We start from the raw sequence: 24,458 nt of genomic DNA, 5'->3' as shown, positions 1-24,458 counted from the left end.
GGCAGAGACACTTTAACAAACCGAAAGATCCAGGCAAGCCCCCTAAAACATCTGGATATGTAGATTTTACTTCACAGTTTAAAACCTTTTAAGAACTGAGAATCTGATAGACATAAGCAATGCTGTGGGGCATACTGTTTTGGAAAAGATTTTTTAAACCTATGCATAGCAGCTGGCTATGATTGTGTATAAAAGCCATTTAATATATGCAATAGCTGCCTATTACCATAACCATATCAGGTAAATGTTTTTGCTAGTCAGGTTTCTTAATCAATGACAGGCAGTAAAAGGCCTGGGGGGAGGGGGAATAAACCTTGAATCATCAGTAGAAAAAGGCAGAATAAAATACAATCATTGCTTAAATAAAGTATCTCCTGTATGAGATAAGGGTGAAATGAAAAAACAAGTAGTTGTTCACATGTAACATGCTTCCTATCATAAATCTACTAGGCCAGGTTTTAGTGGGAAACTTAGAAGAAGAAGAAATCTGAGGCAACTTGGGCAAATGTCAAGTTTTATTTGTCACAGTTTTATTATGGATGCCAGAATTGAAATCACTCTTATTCCAGTGAAACCTTAACCAAACATTTTCATCTCAGCGCTTATTCACCACTATTAGCTTATGTGTTGCTTAACGTACATCTTCCATGTGATGTTAATCATGTGTCAGTCAGTTCCAATTTGGATCGGGGAGGCTGGGCAAACTGGGTATTTGTGTGTAAATGTGTGTGAGAGAATTCAAGGGCAAACTACATGATTAACACCACATGTAATTTGACCTTTATATTGCAGAGGGCAGTTTTTCTATTTTATACAGTCCCCAGGGTTGTCATAAAACAAGAAGCCCACCTCATTTCAGCAAAGTTCAGCTATCACACCACGCTATGGTTCACACTCACCGTACTTAAGATCCCAAACCACAAGCTGAGCTTCCAAAGGCATAGAGAAACCATCATTCGTAGCCACTTGCATGTTGTTTTCCGTCTGCTCAGTACACCTGTGGCTCAACTATGATTTGTCAATTCAGACATAACGCAAACCATAGTTGGCACAACCCAAGATTTGCAAAACCACTTGAAAGCACAATTTCTGACTCTGGTTTGCTCGCTGACCAATTCAGACATCAATCCAAACCATAGTTAAGCCTTTTTAAACATGGCTTGGCATCATGTCTGAATTTATTCTATGAGAAAGGTCCTGAACAACCAACTGTAAGAGGATGGGTTCACCGAACTATGTTTTCCACCACAAGTAACTTTTCACAACTGCCACATGGTGGGAATTCATTATGGGAAGGGTCCTCTATGAGTGGAAATCATGAACCAGGAGAAGCAGCATCTGTAATTTATTAGGGTTGCTGATCTCATGCTGGCCAGCAAGCTGAATGCATGTTGTACCTCTCAAACCCTCTTCCACATGAATATCCATCACAAAGTGAAAAAAGTCACATGGCAATGTGAAAGAGTTGTGGAATATCTTGTAAGAAAGGTCTACGTATAAGCCATCGAACACATGAATCCACTTCCAAGGTACTCCCAACTGGCTGAGATTTACTAAATGACTCTCCTATGTGGATTCTATTAAGTGATTGCCTTTTGCAAGTATAATGAACAATAGCTGGAACATGATTCTATGATTCTATGAACTGGGGTTTCTCAAACTTCGAAGCTCTCTACATCAACAGAACTGCTCAAACTTCCCATAGGTCAGAGAGTGGCATCTTATGTTGTCTTTGGTTAGGAGTAAGGTTTATCTAGTACCAGCACTAGCCAGATCAGATCAGCAAGGAAGTCTCTTAACCACAACTAGCCAGAGTGAGTCAGATGGTACTCCATACCCTTTACAAAAGCCTCTAGGTCAGGCTTAATTACTAGCTTGAGTGTGGGTATTTAAAACCACCTTCCATTTTCCTGGAGCCTCCAGATGCAGGAGCAAAAGTCCATAATGGGGGGAGGGAGGGAAGAGAAAAAGAAAACATGGAGGGCTGAGAAAAGAGCGGAGCCATAGGGAATGCAACAGCCCTGTTGCTGTGGTCCTGAACAGACAGCTCCTCCTATTGGCAAGTTCTCTTGACCCTGCCAAGAGGCCTCCATGAGTAATAAGTAGCCTGCTCATGATGTGGCAAAAGAAACAGAAATGCATGTAGCTGGAGAGTAGGGTGGCCAGATGCAAAAGAAGATGTGGCTCATGCACATGTAATAGCTGCGTAGAAGAGGGAGCCCTGTCCTGTTTTGCATCTAGACACCTTGCTGGGGAACCACATCTAAAAGAGAGGAAAAATGCTCTGCGGATCTACCTAGAAGGTGGGGTTGAGTGGCAGACACCCATGGCAAATATATCCCTAATGAGACAATGAGACGTTGAGAACTACTGTTGTGAGCAAGAATACAGCTAAATGCACCAAGCAGGATGCCAGATTCTTATATCTCCCATTTACTAAGCCCTAGGAAGCAAGGTGATATTTGCTAACTTAAAGGTTTCAATGTTAGAAATTGCCTGTGTTTAAAAAATAGTCCAGTACACAGTTCTGTACACTTGAGTCCCACTGATTTTTGTCTGTTCTAACTGTAGTCCTATAAATGTGCTTAACAGTGTGCTGAATTGTGGTTTTCATGCTTAGGCTACAACCATTGTAGCATTCTGTTGGCATCACTGCTACACAATCCACATTGACTGGGTACCATTTAATAGATTCTACATGGTTAGTTGGTTTGCGGCCATAACTGAATCTAAAATGGAGATGTTTAAGTTGTATACTTCTGTATCGAGTGACCCTGCACTTGTTGGAGATACTGAAATAATGATCTCTCCCACCAACATTGCCAGCACTTCATGTCTGGAATCCCCCAGGGCCTCATAGTCTTACAACATAGCTTAAGTCGGGGTAATTAACCTTCACTTAGTGTACCCAACCACCAGAACGTTCCGCCAAGCACTTGTGGCATGAACTATACCATACAGCCATGTTGAAATCATTTAGATTCTTCCTAGAGTGCCGAGTTTCAAACTAGCCCAAGTCAACATGAGGATATCAGCTATACACAGCTATACATGAAAAATTTGGGGGGCTGTGGTATTGGATAAATCTGGACTGCAAATGCCATAGAATTGCATTTTCTTTATTAATGAAATGTAGCAACCAGTTTTCTTCCATTGTGGGAAATGCCCCTCGAAAGAGAAGCTAAGTGCTTGCGGAAGCCAGGTTTAGTTTCAGCAAATGCTATTAATAAACCGTTCTGGTAGGCTGATTCCGGATGGTCTAGAACAGGGGTGAGCAACTTCTGCCTTCGAGATGTTTTAGCTCCTACCATCCCTCACTATTGGCTACCCACCATCCCTCACAACTGGCTATGCTGGCTAGGGCTGAGAAAAGGTGTAGGCAAAAGCATCTGGAGAGTCACAAGGTTGCCTGATCCTTGTCTACAGAAAAAGGAACTTTGTCCTACCATTGATTTGGAACACACCTAATATGATGGGGATTTGATCTTGCTTGAGACAGTAAAGGCAAGGAGAAGATATATGGGAGAAATCTTTTCTTTTCTGGGTTGCGGAAGCCAAGGAGAGCAAACACATTTATTTATTCATTTAGAATTACTGTCAGAATGCTTTTAAGGGTGGAACTCCCCAGGGCTGCAGCTAAATAATTTTCTAAAATTTGGGGAAGGGGCATACCTCAGTGGAGGAGGACATGTTTTGCATGCAAAAGGTCCCAGGTTCAATTGGCATCTCCAAGTAGGGCTGAGAAACACATTTATCTGAAATCCCAGAAAGCTGCTCCCCATCAACTTGGACAGTACTCAGCTAAATGGAACAACAGTCTGACTCGGCAGAAGGTCGCGTCCTATGATACCAGCATTTTGGTTCAGGTTTAAATAGGGCGATTAGATCCCAAGGCTGCAAAGAATTAGAATTGGGAGTCTTTAACCGGGAAAGGTTGGGCTCTCAGTAACTCCTCAGTAGCATTCAAAATGGCAGCAGCAGCCACCACAATGCGAACCCCTACAGGGAAATTCTCTCACGGTACCTTCTCATTTCATGTGAACCCGGCCTATGCCTTCTTGGGGCATTTGTTCTGATGCTAACAGACTGGGATATTTTTTTTTTCATTTGTTTAAAACAATAGCTTAATGGTATGTTTTCTCTGCAATCCAGCCCAAAAGAAAGTTAACTTCCCATGGCTTTGCAAACTTACAGACAGATGTCCACCAGCTGATTCAGTTCTGGACAGCTGCATTCATACAAATCCTTGCAGCTGGCATGGCTCTGGTTCATTAAATCCCCCAACAACTGGACTGCATCGTCAGGTGCCTCCGTACATATCTTCTTAAACTGCAGGACTCTGGCAGCTTCGCTGTACACATGCTTAGCCCGCTGGTATAACTTAAAGGTGGTCACTAAATTTAGACAGAAAGAAAAAAAAATATGTGATGTAGGAACGAAATGGAAACTTAGATGATTTATTACTATCAGATGTGGCTGTTTGGCTTCCAGAGAAAAATGGTGAGAAAGATGATCCAATTATCTTCGGGTCTATTTGGTTTTGCATTTCTTTCACCAGTGTTAGTATTGGTATCAAGTCGACATTGCTCCAGTCCAGAGCAAAGGTGGAGGTGGGGGCAGCTGCAGTGTGTGGATTTCCATGCTGGATCAAGAACTGCAAGCACAGCCTGGATGCATAACTGGATGTAGCTACAGTTATCCATGCTCTGATAACCTCTCGTTTGGATTACTGCAATGCGTTATACGTGGGGCTGCCTTTGAAAACGGTCCGGAAACTTCAACTGGTGCAAAACAGGGCAGCAAGGTTATTAACAGGGACTGGCCGGCGAGATCACATTACGCCAGTCCTTTTACAACTTCATTGGCTGCCAGTCCAGGTCCGGGCCCAATTCAAAGTGCTGGTATTAACATTTAAAGCCCTAAACGGTTTGGGGCCAGGTTATCTGAAGGAACGCCTCCTCCCATATGTACCTACCCGGACCTTAAGATCATCTACAGGGGGCCTTCTCCATGAGCCCCTGCCAAAGGAAGTGAGGCAGGTGGCTACTAGGAGGAGGGCTTTCTCCGCTGTGGCACCCCGGTTGTGGAACGAGCTCCCCAGAGAGGTCCGCTTGGCGCCTACACTGTACTGCTTTCGTCGCCAGTTGAAGACCTTTTTATTCACTCAGTATTTTAACACTTAATTTTAACTTAAATTTAAATTTTACTGTTTTAACTCTGTATTTTAATCCTATATCAACTTTGCTGTGTGGTTTTATCCTGGTTGCGCTTTTTATACTGTATTTCGTAATTGTGTTTTAAACTGTTGGGTGTTTTACTGTGGTTTTAATTTTTGTGAACCGCCCAGAGAGCTTCGGCTATTGGGCGGTATAAAAATGTAATAAATAAATAAATAAATAAATAAAATGCAGCTGAACTGCTCTGCATGGCCAGCAGCCAAGTCAGGGCAGCATTGCTGGATCAGGAGAAAGCTGCTGCCAAAGAGGCACAGGGGACATGCGCAGGATTCATGAAGAGGAAAGTCAAAGCCAGACAAAAGACTCAGCAAGAAGAATCAAGGCACAGCTAGCTGTTGACCAGCATCCCTCCTGCTTTCTTACACTGGAGCTGCTGCAAAGCTGGAGCCAAAGCAGGGGAAATGTCCTCAGGTGGGCTTGCAGTCCAAAGCAGAGGAGTGACAAGACATGCATTTGGATAAGAGGCAACCAGAGTGAACCCCGTTTGTATTGCACAGTGTGGACGTGGGAGCGCATTTCCAACCACATGGCAAGGTAGATGAGAACGCACATCCATGGCCATTATCTCAGGCGATGCAGGCCTGGTTGTGCAAGACTCTTATCTGAATCAGGCAGCTTTTGCTGTTGTTAATGTGGTCCGAAAGTATTCATTGGATGCTATTCATATTTTTAATGAAATCAGTTCCTTGTGAAATGGTATTCAGCGATGCTATGCATTTTTTTTTTCTTTTTGCCATAGGAGCATCCTGGGCAGGAGTCCAAATTTCTGTTTCCACAGCAGCCAGCCAAATGCCTCCAAGTACTCAAGAGAATGGCATAATGGCGGCAACAATCCCCTGATTATCCTCAACATTTCACAACCAGAGATGTACTCCATCTGAACATGGAGATTCCATTGAACCAGCATGGCCAATAGCCACTAATAGAACTTTTCCACCACAAATGTGTCTCTGTGGAGGAAGGCTGCTTTGTTATACTTCTTTTAACTTGTAATTCCATTGTAACAGTTGATTATCAAATAATTAACTGTCACAGGCAGCAGCTTGCAATGCAGCAGAGAGAAGTGAGCCACTTCAGGTGATGTCTGCAGGGAGGGGGCAGTTTTAAACAAATGAACGTAGGAATGAAAGCTGCAGAGAGGGCTCCACTTATGGCAGTTAGCTATGCAGTAGCTGACACACGATCAATTAAACATTTATAAACACATCCTTGCGCCAGCCAAGACTAGCACATATTGTGCATAGTTTATGTCTATGGTGATGGTCACCAATCTGGATGGCTTTAAAAGGGAGTGGGATAAGTTCCTGGAGGCAAAAGCTATCAATGGCTACTAGCCCTGATGGTTGTGTGCTATCTCCAGTATTCGAGGCAATAAGCCTGTGTGCACCAGTTGCTGGGGAACATGGGTGGGAGGGTGCTGTTGCACTATGTCCTGCTTGTTCATCCCTGGCTGATGGCTGGTTGGCCACTGTGTGAACAGAGTGCTGGACTAGATGGACCATTGGTCTGCTCCAGCAGGGCACTTCTGATGTTCTTATGTCAGGGATGGGCAGAAAGTAGATGTTCAGATGTTTGGGATGTCAACTCCCAGCATTCCTGACCATTGGCCATGCCGGCAAGGGCTTGTGGGAATTGAAGTCCAAAACATCTGGAGATCTATCTTCTGCCTACCCCTCGTTTATACAGCCCACATTTTATGCCAAGCCTCAAGAGAGTTCCAGCGCTAAAGGTAGAACCTCCATACCACCATCATCTCCATTCAGGCTGCATTCCTAAACATACTTATTAGGCATGAATTCCTACTGAACACAGTGAGACTTACTTCTAAGTAAATACCCATAAGATTGCACCATCAGTCACCTAGTCTCCACTGCTTTTCCCCTTAACTCCCATTGTTTATTTAATTGTTCATTTCTTTATGTAGAATATTTGTATCCCTCTTTTCTGCCTGATAACAGACCTCTAAGCAGCTTACAATTCAGACATTAATATTCAACAAAGACAATGTTTTTCTTTTAAAATCTGCACTATATAAGATAATGTCAGATCAAAGTTTCTTATGGCACGTTCAAACATGCACAGTCATTATGACCTTCATATGTGAAGCAGCTATCAAAGATCAAATCCACACACAGACTTTTCTATCATCTAACATCCCCTGCAAGAAAATGCTTCACACATGCAACTGCAAGAGTGATATGCTTTTATGTGTGAATTAGCACTAAGACATGCAGGCTTTTTGACAGGTACTGAATGGATTTTTCAAACTGAAAAACTTCCAAAGAGTTAAGATCTTCATAATCTCAGGGACCTAATCCAGGTGCTGGATAGAGATCTCAGCCAACATGAAAGGGTTTTCTCTCTCTCTACTGGGGTCTTGGACCTCATGGACATGTCAGAACTTGCTCTTCCTTATAGGAAAAGCTGGGCAAAATATGGTACCCAGATATACACAGTAATTCATAATTTTAAACAATGTACTGTCACCACTATTTGTCCATTCCAATTGTTTCAAAGTGGAGTAATACTGGTTTAAGTGCACCATCTGAGAAACTGTCCCTTAGCAAGACTGGATGTGCATGGGGATCAGAACAAAATAACTTCTTTCTCTTCAGAGGAGCCGGGATTATTTGGCTTGATATGAAATGTTAACAGCTATTAATGAGAATGGACCAAATAGTACAGTTTCCTAAATACATCATGGTTTTGGAATATGGTTAAAACCCATAAATGAAAAGAAAACAACTGAGTACCCCAATGGAAATGACCCTCCTGGGAAGGGTCACTGAACAATAGTGGGCGCTTACACAATTCCCAATTTACTAAATCCATTCAGGAGTACATACTGTCCTCAAGTTTGTGAATTGGTCTCAGATATTTTTGCAGGGCGTGATGCACAACGTCACTGCTGGGTGGTTTATAGAGGTAAGCAAAGAAAATAGAGCTCGTTCTCTGGGCAAAATCTCTTTCTGGGCCATTCTCCTTTGAAGGCATTGTTTTACAGTGGGGCAGTTTTAAAATGTGCAGTTGTTTAGGGCATATCTGAAGTTGCGTGAGAGTTTGCCATCGCTCACACTCGCCTGTAAATCACCATCGAACAGTAGTAACCCAAAGAATGAACTGAAAACACATCTGGTTTCAATTTGGAAGCAAGCATCTTGCCAAAGGCTGCGATTGATTCAGAGACCACCCTTCGGTAAAGCAACACTCCACTGGCCAGATTACCTTAAAGCACTTTGCGGTTCTCTCAAGCTCATCACGTTACGTATTGGCAACAGGAATCATCATTTTACTCCTGCCTGCCAGCCAGACACTGGGAAGGCATGTTCTCAACAACATTCTGTCATGTAGGAGAAGGCTCTATAACCTCCACATTTGGTTTTGCCTCTAATCTAGTGTAATCTGTTCAAAGCAATTATTAAATCCAAAATGACAGAAACCAGGGTTGCATTGTTGTTTTCTTAGACTCTCTTGTTAATAGAGACTGTTTGCCAAGCAAATGGGAGTTAAGAAATGCTATCATTTCATTAAAGGGATCTGTTTTTACAGCATTTTAGCTGGTAGTGGCCCATTCCAGAAGAAAGCCACAAGTGCTAACACATGGTAAATTCTGGTAATGGGGAGTCATGTGGCAGCAATACCATGTGGCACCTGTAAGATATGTAGGTGGTCATCTGTCCACCTACAGGTCCTCCACTTTCCAGACTTATGGGTATTCTCTTCAGGTCTCCCACTTCCCAGACTTATGAGCAGTTGGGAAAGGTGGTAATTCAGGCTTCAGTGCATTGTTGGAAGCTAGCAATAGATCCCCTGTGAGATGCAAATGCCACTCAGTAAGCTTTTTGGCTGCTATTGCTTAGCTCCAGTTTTTCTAAATCTATAGAAAGTGAGTGGTGAGAAGGACTACTCTAATTTGACAAAGGTAACCATATGCTTAAAATAATATTTTAATAGCGTTTGCAGAGTTTTTCCAGTCCAATTCAAATGTTGTGTACTAGTTTTTTAAAAGTCTGACATCTGTATTCATCCATGATGAAACAACATGGCAGCATACATTTCTGGCACAAAAATAAATATGGCAAGCAGCAAGTCAAGTAACTAAGGTGCCCATATTTTGTTTTGTTTTGTGCATATAGGGAAAACCCACATTAGCAAAACTATTCATTTGAACATACCTGCCTCAAATGGCTCAGTTCTAGCATGAACTGAAGCATTTGAGTTCCGTTCATGCAGCAGTCACTTCTACAAAAAATATTAAGGGAGCAATCTTATGCATATTTACACAGGAAAAAAAGTCCTACAATTCCTAACATTCCCCAACTGGCATGGCTGACAGGGGAATACTGGGAATTGTAGGACTTTTTTCTGTGTGAACATGCATAGGATTGAGCCTTAAAAGTATTAAATTGGACCTCTAAAGATAAGAGGCATTTTGAAACAGTCTGGTGATTATCTGACTCACAGTACAGTGTCGAGAGGTTCCTTACAGGTAATCTAATCCAGTGGTCTTTAATCGGTGGGTCTTGACCCAAAAGTGGGTCATGAGATCAGTCCAGATGAGTCGCAGCATTAGGTCTATTAAGGATAATGCAAAAGTAAAATTATGAAAGTGGGTCCCATGTTGCAGGTTGGGAGTCCAAGGTGGGTCTCGGGTCTGGACCTGTCAAAGACCACTGATCTAGTCCATCCCCTGCTCAATGCAGGATGCAACTACAGCATCCCTGGCAGATGGTTATCCGGCCACTACTTAAATGTCTCCACTGCTTAAATTCCTCCTCTGGCTCTTGAACCAATCTGTTCCACGGTCAAACTGGTCTTACCGTTAAGAAGCTTCTCCCAACAGTTTGCTGAAATAAGCTTTCCTACAATGCTCATCCACTGGTTTGAGTCCTGCCCTCTAGGGTAACAGAGAACTCAACAACAATGTTATTTGATTCACACAAGCAACATGTACATCAGTTTTGGCACTGGTCTCAACTAGATTAAATTTCCCATGGAGAGAATATATCCTGTGTCTTGGGCCACCGTGATCTACAACTAACAGAGTGAGATGGGTAAGGATCTTTGCAAGCAAGGCTTGGCCTACTGTTTTAAATTTAAAAGAACCTCATTGACATATGTTTTAAAAGATTAAAAAAGCATTGAACTTTAGACACTCAGAACTCCTACTCTCCGACATTGGAGTGCATGTCTCATTCAGTGACTGGGTTTGCACAACACAAGAAAAATAAGCCACATTTCATGGATAACAATCCATCCTGCAGAAAATGTCATGAGTTCAGACAATACGCTAACCCACGGTTCAACAAATAAGCCACAGTTCAACAGCAACAACCTATACTCAACCATTGAGTGGGCTGAGACTTTGTGGCAGGGTCCTGAGAGCTGAAATTCTCCAAACACAAGGTCTGCAAATCAAATCAAATGCATTTGGCTGCTATAAATGGTACCCCGTTCTCTCCCACCCCACCTGCTTTCTCAACCATCGATGCAGCAATTTTTTAAGGAAATTCCAAACATTCTACTAAAAAACCCAAACGAGTTTGTTATGGAGAAGGAAATCAGCAAGTTCCGGTTTTCCTCCTACCACAGACAGAGGCTGAACATCACAACCTAATGTGTGTGGAAAGGAAAAACATTAAATATTACTTTGTAGCCTTAAAATACGGCAATATACGCAGATAGAATCATTTATTTTGCTCTAATAAGGCCCTTTCCAGACATTGTGGTTTCCCTGGGGGTCTGAGTAGCCATCACTAATCCTCTCAGACGACGTTGTCCCAGCAAGATATTCTGTTGTTGTGTAAGCCCCTTTCCCCAGCATTCAAATCACTAAATGCAATTGAAGATGGAAAACAGTAGTTCTTGCCAAAACAAGGAGAAGTATAAGACCTGTACTGGACTAGGAACAGCAGCTGTGCAACTGACACTGACATTGATTGGATGGTGCCCATGTGTCAGACTCGGCTTCTTTTGAGTTCAGGGCAAGGCAACAATAACTCATAGCCAGCAAGCAACAACAAGTGATGGAGGGAAGGCCAAGTTGAGGAATTAGCAGGGATGGATAGGTAGGAGCCAGAGGTGGTGGGAAAGCAAATAATGACCTGGTTTGAATAATACCCGTTGCCCACTGTGGCTTCTTTAAGCCACGGTGAGATGCGGCATATGCCGGTGCGTATTTTTGAACATTCTAGCCTTGGGTGCCACTTGTCATGATTTCCAAATCCGTAGACCAGAAGTTATGTGAGGGTTAATTATTATTATTATTATTATTATTATTATTATTATTATTATTATATTTATTTGTATCCCGCCTTTTGCGCAATGCTGGGCCTCAAGGCGGCCTTACAAAGTTTAAAACATACATGGGGGGGAACAAAACCATAAACGTTTAAAATACACAACAAAATTATAAGACATTAACATAGATGGAGGGCCAGATTATTCTCCAAAGGCCTGCTGGAACAAAAAAGTTTTAGTCTGCTTCCGAAAGCCCATCAAGGAGGGAGCCAGCCTAGCTTCCCCGGGAAGAGAGTTCCAAAGCACTGGAGCAGCCACCGAGAAGGCCCTCTCCCATGTTCCCACCAAGCGCGCCCGTGAAGATGGCGGGACTGAAAGAAGGGCTTCTCCAGAAGATCTCAAAGCACGGGCAGGCTCATAAGGGAGAATACGTTCTTTCAGATAACCTGGACCCGAGCCATATAGGGCTTTATAGGTCATAACCAGCACTTTGAATTGTGCCCGGAAACAGACTGGAAGCCAGTGGAGCTGTTTTAACAGGGGAGTTGTGAGGTTAACCCTCACATAACCCATGGTCCCTGGGTTCGGACGACACAAGCCACAGCTGCAGTGGTGATCATGCGAACTCAGTCAGGATTTAGCAGCAACAGTAGGTCTTGAGACTCAAAGTGTTTTCTTCGATGCCACTAAACTTACCCTTGAGCCTTGCACGTGCTGTTTGTGTGAATGGCCTTAATACTTTTTTAAAACCAGTTTTGAAATTTGACTTCAGCCTTCATGCACCAGCTGTAAGCAGATGCGTTTTAACTGAAAGTCATTCCTGGCACGCTTCCAGTTAAGGCTACGATATCACCCTGCCTCATTTACAGAGTTTCAACTGGGGGTCCAGATGCCTACACCTTCCACTTGTAACCCTCCTGAGTTTTCCCATAATTTCTGCAGAAAATCCGTTAAGGAAAAGAAGACGGCATTGCTTCAAAATACATTCTGATCGCTAGCGCTATAGCCCTTCCATCTGGAAGCAACCCTGGTCCTCCATCCACCATTCTTACCATAGAGCTCCATAATTTTAGGTGATGTCTTTCACACTAGTTAAGAAAAGACCATCACAAACATTTCACGTATAACAAAAGGACCATAGACTTTTTTCAGATTTGTTTGTGGGGAGAGTTTCCAATATTTTTAATCTAAGGAGTTTCAATAGAACCAGGTCTAAAAAATCTTACTCGCTGAAGGTGGGAAGCAAGATTAAAAGCAATGTTCAAAGGCTTCCTTTTGAACATATTCAGCATCAAGTTGAAAAAACAGCAATATATTTTAAGAGCATTTGTTGTTGTTTTTCGTAACAGCCTGTTACATGGTCTGAAAAATGGGTGGAGTGAGAATTGCTCCCTTGTCCCCCGAAACAGCACCTTGGCTCTTGTTCTGTCAGTTAATTCTTCACTGCTCTCACCTGCCCCAATACAAAACGGTTTAAATGAATAAATAAATGCTTTCCTTGCACTGCCCTGTGCTACCAGATGAGTAATCACTCATAGAGAGCATCCCACACATTCCAAATAAGCTACTCCTGTAACAGCTCACCGTTACACAGAGAGTACAGTCTGACCTTTGGAAAATAAAGCATGCAGAGCTAGCGGAGCAAAAATGGCATCCTTTTGAGATACTGACGTGAAGTGAAACAATGCCCTCCGCTCTGATATTAGATGGTTTGTTTTTACTAACATGCCAGCGCTTTAATGGAGTCTCCCTAATATAGAACAGTAGGCTTATATTATACTTTACAAGATAAATCCACCTTTAAAAAAATCTCACTTTATTGAAAATACAGGATCACAAAGCTAGAAGGAAGTTCTGGGATCATCACGTCCAAGCCAACCACTGAGACCTCTGTCAGTAGACTAGGACTGCATAACTGGGGTCTCCACAGAGATCTGATCCCAAACTGGGAGATTAGCAAGGGTCAGCAAGGGTGGCATACTCCCCAAAAGGGATTACCCAGGAATCGTGTGCAAGATGCCGTTGTGCACAATGTTGTAATCTCTTTTATCTGGCTACCACTCCTGCACTTCTGGTTTAGCTCTCCATCACGCAACCAGCAATATAAGAGTCCTTGGATTCGGCTTAGTCATTGCTATTTCAAACCATGTATGACTTCAGCCCTCTGAATCCAAGCAGTTGTCCACATCTTTTTACAACATAGCCCTCATATCCTGGCACAATACTTGATGATATTATTTAGCGCATGCTTCTTTTGAGTGAGACAAAGGCTTATTCAAATGTTAGTTTTGTCGTGAGAGCCTTTTCGGTGTGGTCAGGTCCAATGTGACTAATGTGTAAAGAAGCACCGTATGTGATCCTCCCACATCACTGCCAAATGCCCAATGGGCTGATGGTCCTAGTGCAGGAAGAAACCACATATTTCCACCCACTCGCATGATGCTTGTTTGCAGAGCATTGTTGGACCAGTCTCAGCCCTTAAGCACTCTGCGTCCAGTAATGTTTTGATAAAGATAGTTTCAGTTTATGACATGAACCTGTCCAACCTATAACATGAGCCTTGAAGGTCCTGCCCTCTGTCTTATTCACATGCAAACGGGTAAGAGAGTTAGGGACTTCTTGGAGGTGGCACCAAATCTGTGGAACTCAGTGCCAGCATAGATCTGCCAGGCTTCTTATTTGTCTAGTTAGCCAAGACGTTCTTATTCTAGTCAACTTTTAATGTATGATCTAATATCTATTAGAGCCTCGTGTGGCGCAGAGCAGTAAAGCAGCAGTTTCTGCAGCTGAAACTCTCCCCACGGCCTGAGTTCGATCCCAGCGGAAGCTGGTTTCAGGCAGCCGGCTCGGGTCGACTCAGCCTTCCATCCTCCTAAGGTCGGTAAAATGAGTACCCAGTTAGCTGGGGGAAAGGTAATAACAGCCAGGGAAGGCAACGGCAAACCACCCTGCTATAAGGCCTGCCAAGAAAATGTCAGCAAAAGCTGGCGTCTCTCCAAGAGTCAGTAATGACTCAGTGCTTGCACGAGAGGTTCCTTTCCTTCAATATCTATTAGAATTTGTAATACTTAATGTTTTCACTGCTGCCCTTTTTCACTACATTTAGTTAATCTAATTTCCCCCAAAAAAATAAACAAACCCTGTTTTGATGTAGTTCTATTTTGATTGTCTCTACAGAAAAGCAGCATAAAAATAGTGAACTAAACTAAATTATGTAAGTACACAGCTAGGAATACTTACTCCACACTTGCTCTGAGATCACCACTCATTTGGCAGTGCAATCCTATACGGTCTGCTTAGAAATAAATCCCATTCTTTTCAATAAGATTTATTCCCAGGTAAGTATCATATGTATACATTTGCAAGCTGAGTTGTGTATATGAATGACTTCTTAACCCAACTTGCTGAAGTTGTAAAGTACTTTGAGATTTATTTTTAAATTTTATGCTTTCCAGGAAGTAAAATGTTATTTAAAAAAAAAGATACTGACAAACCCACAGCATGCTGATTGGATGTTTTTAACTCTGAGAATAATTCTGCCCCCAAGTTTATATGACAAAATTAGATCGCAAAAAAATTTATTAGCAGAAACAAAATGGTTTTAAAATACTTCACTTAAAGGGAAACAAATCCCACATTTTATAGGGAAATGAAGGCACTGTTTTATGGCAGAATGCCTTGTTGTGAGGTGGAATACTCTTATAGTGTATTTAATAATAATAATAATAATAATAATAATAATAATAATAATAATAATAATAGCAGCAAAGCAAAACAGAACAGAACAGATGTTGGGGGGCAGTGTGATGTACCATAGCCATGTAAGCAAATAGCCAAGAAATAAGACCCACCCTAGAAATGGAACCTAAACTTCTCTGTTCTGTCCCAAATGCTCCTAAATTTGGATCTTGGCTTTCAGGTTGGATCATGTAAACTTGGTAAGATAGAAGGACCTAAACGGAAACTAAGAGCTATTATAAGCATAGCGATATTTAATACTGCAATCTGATTGAATGGCAAAACCTACCCCCAGCCTAACCAACCTTACAGGGTTGTTCTGAGGCTAAAAGAGGAGAAGAAAGAGGTGCATGTACCTGAGCTCCAAGGATGAAAGCTGAGATTAAATTAATGATAAAAAGTATAAGACCTCTTTACACAGGGACATTCAAAAGGCATCTTGTCCACCTCCTGTACTTTTTGACTTGAATTAGCAAGAGTCTGGCAAATAATTTAACTACATTATAGAGAAGTTTAACCAAATGATAATTCTGTTTTTGTAAAGGAAAGAACATAATTTCAGTACCTGGAAAGAACTGAACAACAACAAAAATTAATCTGGAAAAGCCACTTTTTGAGCAGTTATATCTATTCCTATAGCAATATGCAATAATGTATAATTTAAAAACACTGGGAAAAATATAGCAAAGAGAAGCAGGAATCTCTTTGTTTGGAATACTTTAGCATTCTGAAAACAAGCAGAGGGCTATACAAACAATAGATTCTGATTTTTATTTTCTTATTTCTTCTTTGTAGCTAACAAAAATCTGTAACCGGGTTTTGTCTTGTACCAATGAAAACGACGGAAACACTCTGTGACCCATTTTTGCTGGCCTCATCATACAAAATCACAGTCACGGCACATTTTAAGAGCGATTCTGCTTGACTAACATCTGCCAAAGCTAGATGGGATAACATTTCCCTTGGGCTTTTTACACTTTCATATAGTCTTGGTGCTTAAGAAGGCAAATTAACTGGAATCTACAACTGTACTCTGTTGGAACAGATACGAATAAATCCAGTCAGTGTGACCCCAACCTTTCATCTACTTTAATTCATGAGAATCAGCACTCCAAATGTCCTGCTCCATTGAACAGTTTCCCCCTTGCTGCTCTCAGTGCCTGCGACTCCCAGAATGAACACTAGGAGCTTTTCTACATGATGCTGTTAGTTGTTTAACTGAATCTACTTTCGGTTTCACTGCAGAATTGAGATCTGAGCACTACATGAAGAGCATTTCTTTTCCTACTTTTCTGCTACATAACCTCTAGATGGCACTGTGGTATAACAGAATAGCACAAGTGCACAGGTTTCAAAAAGTGTTTTATTTCACTTTGACAATTAAATACTGAACTTTCCCTGCTCTAAGAAAAAACTTGCTGAAAGTGCTGCTTACACACAGAAGCCTAACTGGAAGGTCATGGCATCATCTAAAGAATCCATAAACAACCATGAGAAGAGAATGACGGTAAATAGCTTTATGGAGTAAATACAGCTTTGTCCAGCCTGGCACCTCCCAGATTATGCATGATGCTGATATTGGTGAAATAATAAATAATGGTATAAATAACCTTCCCTGCTCCCTCGATTCATTTGGCAGGGGAAGAGGCATCAAATCCCCACCCTTCAGACTGGGCAGATTCCCAGTAATGCAAGAACAGCAGGAACGAAAGTTATGCGCCTCCACATTGGTGCTGAGCAGCAGGCAGAGACCACAAGGGAGGGGGCAAAGTCAGTCTTTCTTTAAAATGCTGAAGGTACCATCTCTTAGGACTAAGTTGCAGCTGTCTCAGCATCACAACCAACAGAGCTGTGGACTTTGCCAACCTCCATTTTGGGAGCCAGTTTGCTTGGGACACTAAGACTGGCTGACACCAATTCTGAGGGCCCAGGGAGGCCCAGAAGAATTATTGGCTGCGTTCAGACAACACAACAGTCAATGGTGGGGTAATAATCAGTTCAACAGTTGTTTATCTAAGGGGTACTCCCCATACAACATGATAATAACCGTGGTATGGATTAGGACCAGCGTTGTCCACGCTGAGTTGACTCACTCATCCCCCACCCTCTCTCTCAGGGGGCTGCGGTGGACAGGAGGAGGCAGGGAAATCCAATTCCACCAGTCCAGTTCCACGTACCTAAATCTGAATCCAACCCGCAAATGATCAGGTTCTAGCCATGGAAATAACTTTCTAAAAAATGGTGTCAAGTTTAGTAGTGTTGGGTGGGAGAGAAAGGTCTTGAAACAATTTCTGGAAATATTGGTGATTTTTCAAAATATTTGTGGAGTTATTGTGGTCACACATTGAAAATTAATATAGCTGAACAAGAAACCAGGCCCCCCTCAGAGGAGAGAGATTCTTATCTCCATTAGATTGGCCAACTGAGCTCAGAATCCAGCTCACAACAAATGCGGCCAAGACAAACCAGATCAGGGTCATTTCTTAAAGCCTTCATTGTTTGTTTCTTTACATACATTTAGCAGTAAAACATAGACATTAAAGGGGGGAGTCTATGCTTTCAATATACACACAGCCGACATTCTAGAAACGTTCCACAATAGCATACAACCATAGCTATATGTGGTTCGCTGATTTAATAACGGGCAGAAATACTCAAGACTATATGGCAAGAAAATAAGAATGGATTAAATTCACTTCCTAAATCAAAAGTTAACAAAAAGAGAAAAATGATCAAGATCAAAATAGCCTCTATGTATTTCAAAGGAGGGAATTTAGAACACATGCTAGATGTCTTACAGAACAAGCTGGTCTCTCCCCCCCTTTAGTTTTCTAAGGCATGCAAGTTTGAAGTTGCTTTGATCACGTTTCTACCATGTCAGAACCAGAAATTTCTTCCCCGTTGGCACCGTCCTTTAAGGCGAGTTGAAGAATATGAGGTTTATACATTTATTAATTAGTTCCTGCTGTACCCTAAAGGCTCAGGAGATAGGATATATTGAATCTAACCTTATCTCAGGATTGCTTCAGGTGTTACAGAGTTATCTACCATTTCCATCCTGGTTGGAATTTGTGGGAAATCTGTGTTTGGATTGTAATCTACGACAGCTATGCCTGTGGGTTTTTCACATGCTGGCACACTGCAGTCAATTGTGGCTTCCTGATGCATTTGGTCAGATTTGCAGATTCTCTGCGACCTCTATACAGATATGTCTTGAGTGAGGGATTTTGTAACATGTGAAACAACCATAAAACAGACTGATAAGGTCAGTGAGACTGAGGCAGGTGCCAACGGAGGTGTTCACAGGCACCACATTGGAGAGCCCAGCTTTAGGGTCACGTCACTTAGAGCAGTGGTCAGCAACGACACTGACAGTGAGCCAATCTAGAACAAGCACACTCACAACTTGCTCTATCGCAAAGCCCCAGACCAGTTAGGTATCTGGGAGCTATCCTGGGAGGAGCAAGAAAATCCTAGGAAACACACCAGCAGGACTGGTTAGTTAGGACATCAGAAGAGCCCTGCTGGATCAGACCAAGGCTCCATCTAGTCCAGCACCCTGTTCACACAGTCGCCAAACAGCTGTTGACCAGCAACCCACAAGCAGGACATGGGTGCAACAGCACCCTCCCGCCCATGTTCCCCAGCAACTGGTGTATATAGGCTTACTGCCTCTGGTTGGAAAAGCTGGTATGCCAGCTGGTGATTTCCCAGGAGCCAGATTTTGTCACAAAGACTACTAGTTGTCTGCTGCTGACCTAGAGGACTGCATAGAATTAATCTAAGATTTATTTTTCATCTCCAGTCAAGCCATTTACCAGTACATTGCACTGATGAATGAAATAATGCTTCCAGCCCTACTTCAGAGTAAAAAGGTACTGGCTTTAACCTACAAAGCCTTACGTGGCTTGGGACCACGATACTGGACGGAACGCCTCTCCCAACTTGGACATACCTAGATACTACGATCTACATTTGTGGTTTCCCTCCAAGTACCAGCTCCAAGGGAGGCTCAGAAGGTGGCATCTAGGGAAAGGGCCTTCTCAGTGGTGGCCCCCAAGGTTTGCCTGGGGCCAAAACTGTCACCTTTACAGCACCAGGTAAAAATCACCCTCTTCTCCAAGGCATTTAATGGTGTATGATGAGGCATCTATGCCTGCTGTTTTAGAATAGGTTTATTAGGAAAAACATTGTTTATTTACATTGTTTTTAGCTGTTTACGGTTTTTAATTTTTTTCTATGTTAAAAAATTTAGACATTTTTATTGTGTTGTATTTTGTATTTTTATGAATTGTTGTAAACCACCCAAAGAGCTTTGGCTATGGGGCAATATAGAAATGAAAGAAGAAGAAGGAGGAGGAAGAGGAAGAGGAGGAGGAGGATTTAATAATAATAATAATAATAATAATAATAATAACAAAGCAAAACAGCATTCCCTTACGCCTGGAACGCTCTTCCAGAACATTTGCGAACTACAAGTTCAATCGCAGCTTTTAAAGCTCAGCTAAAAACTTTTCTTTTTTCTAAAGCTTTTAAAACTTGATTTTGCTCTGACTTTTATATTGTTAGTTTTACTCTGCCCTGTGCCTGTTTGGTGCATTCTCTTCCCCTTCTTATTGTTTTATTATGATTTTATTAGAATGTAAGCCTATACAGCAGGGTTTTGCTATTTTATTGTTTTACTCTGTACAGCACCATGTACACTGATGGTGCTATATAAATAAATAAATAAATAAATAATAATAAGGAGGAGGAGGAGACAAATCCAAAAGAAGGTCCACTTGAAGTTGCATTTGAGTAGCTTTATGATATATTCACATCTGTTACTTATCACGTTCCTTTAAATCAAGGATGAGCAACTCGTGGCCCTCCATATGTTTTGTACTACAATTCCCATCAGCGCTAGCCAGCATAGTCAATGGTGAGGGATGGGATCTATTGGCCAAAACATCTGGAGGGCCACAAGCTGCCCACACCTGGAATAAATGAAATATTCAACCACCAACAGTTTGGCATGAACTCACCATCTTGTGTGTTCTGGCTGAGGATCTCAGCTCGTAGCTCTTTGAGGCTAATTCCCAGGTTTCCCCCAATTTCCTCTATGCTGTAAGGCTCAGGGTGAAACACCTCCTCAACCACAGCCAGCATTTCCTCTAAGCTTAGTTTCAGCTTGACCTGAACATCCTGGAGCTTTGTTGTGGCTTTCCAATCTAGGCCTTTGGATTTTGCTAGAAGCTGCAACAACAAACAATGCGTATACATCTTTGGAAGTGACGTTAATACAAAATAATTCTTTAAACCATGTCAACCTTACAAGCTTAAGCTTTTTTTTGCTTAAGAGTAAAACTCTTAGAAAAGCATTAAGAATGCACAATTTTTTTCACATAATATTGGCAGCAAAAAACAAAATTTTGGAAAAGGAGAGTCCTCACTTCATCAAATGGTACATTTAACTTCAGAAACTTGAAAAACTGAATAAAATTACTTGTTCTAAATATCCGAGACAAAGAAAATTAAGTGCTTATGCGTTTGAAGAATTTTACAGGTTTTTGGAATTCTAAGCAGAGTATTATAATAATCTCTTTCCCCTATTATTATTTAGGAATTCTAATCTGTGTGTATGTGTGTGTTGTTCTTGCTTCTTTTCTTACCCACCCCCATATTTAATATCTATAGTCTTTACAGTGATCTTGTCTGTAATACTAGATATGAAATGGTATATTGTACTGTATTATTTAAAATTATTTTTGTAAAAGAACGTAAGAATTGACTAAGTGAACAGCCTAAGACGCATCTATTCCCGTTTCCAAAAAAGGCAAACCTGAGAGAGCTCAAACCTGAGAGAGCTTCGGCTATTGGGCGGTATAGAAATGTAATAAATAAATAAATAAATAAATGATACCCCTTGAAATTTCAAAAGTAGAGTGTAGAAGTGTGATGACCTTTACCTGTTTGTCCTCAGCAGCAGGTATTTAGGGGTATATTGGCCAGCTACAGGTAGATTCCATTTGGCAACCACGGCTAATTGTTGGTAATGGAACTGTCCATCATGTATTTCTCTAAACCTTTTTAAAAGCCACCTAAGCTAGTGGCTATCACCATATCTTGGGGACTGGGGATGGGGGAGGGCACAGAAAAATAGTTAGAAGTTCTGCTTAGAGCATAGTTTAACTGTGATTTAATCTTGGTTTGATTCTTAGGCTAAGCCCAGACCGTGTCTAAACCAGAAATGACCAGGGGTGGGAGTTGGGAGGTATCTCAAAGAACAGTTACCCTTTGTTGTAAACTTGTGAGACGAAGTGAAGCAGCCCCTCAAGGTGATGGATTTTAAGATGCAATGGAGACATGCAGTTCTGGCTCCATAAGGCACAACTTACTGGGAAATACATTCCTGTGTAAACTCCACTGAAAAGATTGGGAACTGAGTCTTGTGCAGCAGGAGAACATCCCATGAGTGGGAGGGAGGGGCCATTTGGGATTTTCTGTAATGTATCAAAATGTTTGGGCCAGACTTGGGGTGATCTGCGGGTAACCCTGGACATTTCCTATAGGAGGGGCCATAGCTAGGGTGACCAACTGTCAGGATTTCCCCGGATTTGTCCTGGTTTTTGTTCTTTCCATGGTGTCAGGAGGGATTTTCTATAATTTCCAATAATGTCCTGGAATGACACACCTTCCTCTTTAAGGCTGTCATTAGCATGGCAGGAGGGAATGACATGCTTTCTTGAGGCACATCATTCCCCCACCCCAAGCTCCAATTGAGGTCTTAAAGGGGAAAGTGGGTCATTCGTGGACATTATAGAAAAGGCCCCAATTGGAGTGGATGGTGGTGGTGCAGAATGAAATCCTTTCCCCTCCTCCACTCCAATCGGGTTCTTTAAGGTGGCGGGGGAATAACGTACTTTCTGCAGGACTCAGAAAGCTGCTTCCCCAAACACACACTAGGTGTCCTCTTTTTTGGTTTCCCAAATATGGTCACCCTACCATAGCTCAGTGGTAAAGCACCTGCTTTGCATGCCGAAGGTCCCAGGTTCAATCCCTGGCTTCTCCAGGTAGGGCAGGAAAACTCCTGCCTGAAAACCTGGAGAACTGCTGCCGGTCAGTGTCAACAATACTGGGCTAAATAAACCCATGGCCTGACTCAGTACAAGGCAGCTTCCTACGTTCCTTGGCATTCTAGTAGGCCAGTTGCAATATAGAGGCACACAGCCCATTCCATCGAAGGCTCGTACACTGTTTAAAGTGGCATTCAAACAGCTGCTCCTGTTCATATAAACTGAGCATGTCTGGCTATTCCTGGAAAGAGTATAGCTGCATTAGTTAACTCTGATCTAATTCTGACAACTGGACCTCATCTTTCCTGGGTGTTCCCCTTCGCTGCGAAGAAGAAATCTGACAAGACTGGAAATATTTTCACGAAGTCACAGGCAGCTCTGGTCACCCATGATATACTTCATCCACTTTTATTCTGGGGTGCGTTTCAGACACCAAGGGGTTAATGATGGTTATTCCGTGGCACTGAAAGCCTGTAGACGGTCAAAGGCGTTTAGTGGTATTGAAATCAAGATATGGAGCTACGTCTCGTGGAGCCCTGGGTCATATTAAATCCTGGCCGTGGTCCAGGGTCTGCTAGGCAGCAACGCTTGTGGTTACTTTCCCTGAAGACAAGGGTGCAAAAATATTGACAGTGACTAAACCTTTCGCTGCAGATGTCCTAAGGGGTTTTTGTTTGTTTGTTTCAGGTTCTTAAATTATGACTTTTTCTTAAGGAGAAACATATTCTCAACCACAACTGTGTCTAAATGGAGGAGCTTTTTTTGTCAGGGCGAATTTTAATAGGAGGTTCAAGTCTCTTTCAAGCGAAGAATGTGGTCTAATCCCAGTCCTAGATTACACTGATAAAGTGTGCTCAGCTTCACTCTAAAGTAGCCCGACTGGGCCGTCACACTTCATATATCCAATCGTATGGCATTGTGGCATTTGCAAGCTGCCAGTGGAGCCTAGCGGAAGCAACAAGGGAGGCCACGGAAGATACAGAAAAACTGCAGACTGGGGAGAATTCGTAGGCAAAGTCTTTCCTGAACTATGGAAAGAGAAAACATCTGGAGAATTTGTGCATATGTCTAATAAGGGATTGTTTCTCTATCACACTGGCTTTCAAACTAGGTTCTAGACAGTGGTGCAACTTTGGCTGGACTTTGGGGCCAAAATCCAGGAACCTGTAGCCCAGGGGCTCCTAAATGACCACCTGGAGAATGGTAGCAGCAGAAGCAAGCTTCATTTTATTTTATTTCCATGAGAAAGAGCCCTTGTACTGGAAATATCTTGATGCAGATATACATTTGGGGAAAAATATTGAGAAGGAGAGTTATGTTGTTGCTCAGGTTCTCCCCACCCCCACCCCCGTTTTTCTTTTGCCTTTCCCCCTATTTTATTTCCCTTCTTTTAAAGTATTAAAACGTGAATTACTTTTGGTGCCATCTAGTGACTTTCCAAGGTTTATTTCTTCAACCCCCAAAATAATTCTATTCACATGGGTCTGATGCTCTGTTAATCAGAGACATTTTTACATATTAACATTTATAAAACAGATATTTAGACATTAATTCATGCCAAAACAATACGCTGAATCTATTTTACTTATCTTGCCAGTGGGGATAAGAGCAATTCTACAACAACTGGCTTTTCTAGAACGCAAAACATCCAGTCCTTGCTGAACATTTTTAACAATTTGGCATCCCGTTAAAATTATCTCTCTGAGCATGTGCAGATGCAGTGACGGTTATTTGAAATTAGTTACATTAAAAATGAATAATGTCAATGTTTCTGAATGATTATACTGATCTTAGTGACAAATTGAAGAGCAGCTAAGCAGAGAGTCAGTGTGGGGTAGTGATTCGAGTTCAGGACCAAAATCAGGGAGACTAGGGTTCAAATCCTCAGCTTGGGCCAGTCACTGACCTGGTTCGGGGACAGGAGCAGGCAGAAGAAACATCATGGCCTGCTCCTGTTGGACTCTTCCCCCACACCCACAGGGCAAACTGTCATCTTGGCCCTGTGAGGAAGAAGAAAGAGCAAGGGGACAGCAGCAGGCAGAAGAAACATCATGGCCTGCTCCTGTTGGACTCTTCCCCCACCCCCACAGGGCAAACTGTCATCTTGGCCCTGTGGGGAAGAAGAAAGAGCAAGGGGACAGCAGCAGGCAGAAGAAACATCATGGCCTGCTCCTGTTGGACTCTTCCA

General features: G+C 42.2%; 1 protein-coding gene across 1 annotated transcript in view; it reads right to left on the bottom strand.

The window, feature by feature from the left end:
- The window catches only part of GALK2 (galactokinase 2), a 72,740-nt gene that overhangs the window by 3,748 nt on the left and 44,534 nt on the right, over window positions 1-24,458 (bottom strand). Inside the window, exons 8-9 of the mRNA XM_063142794.1 lie at window positions 20,240-20,450; window positions 4,193-4,394 (exon numbers count right to left, since the gene is read on the bottom strand). Of these exons, the coding sequence (XP_062998864.1) occupies window positions 4,193-4,394; window positions 20,240-20,450 (413 nt within the window). The remainder of the gene's footprint in view (window positions 1-4,192; window positions 4,395-20,239; window positions 20,451-24,458) is intronic.

Source organism: Elgaria multicarinata, chromosome 16 (genome assembly GCF_023053635.1).
Source record: "Elgaria multicarinata webbii isolate HBS135686 ecotype San Diego chromosome 16, rElgMul1.1.pri, whole genome shotgun sequence".
NCBI lineage: Eukaryota > Metazoa > Chordata > Lepidosauria > Squamata > Anguidae > Elgaria > Elgaria multicarinata.
Note: the sequence above shows the minus strand (reverse complement) of the source record. Positions and strands in the feature narration are given on the sequence as shown.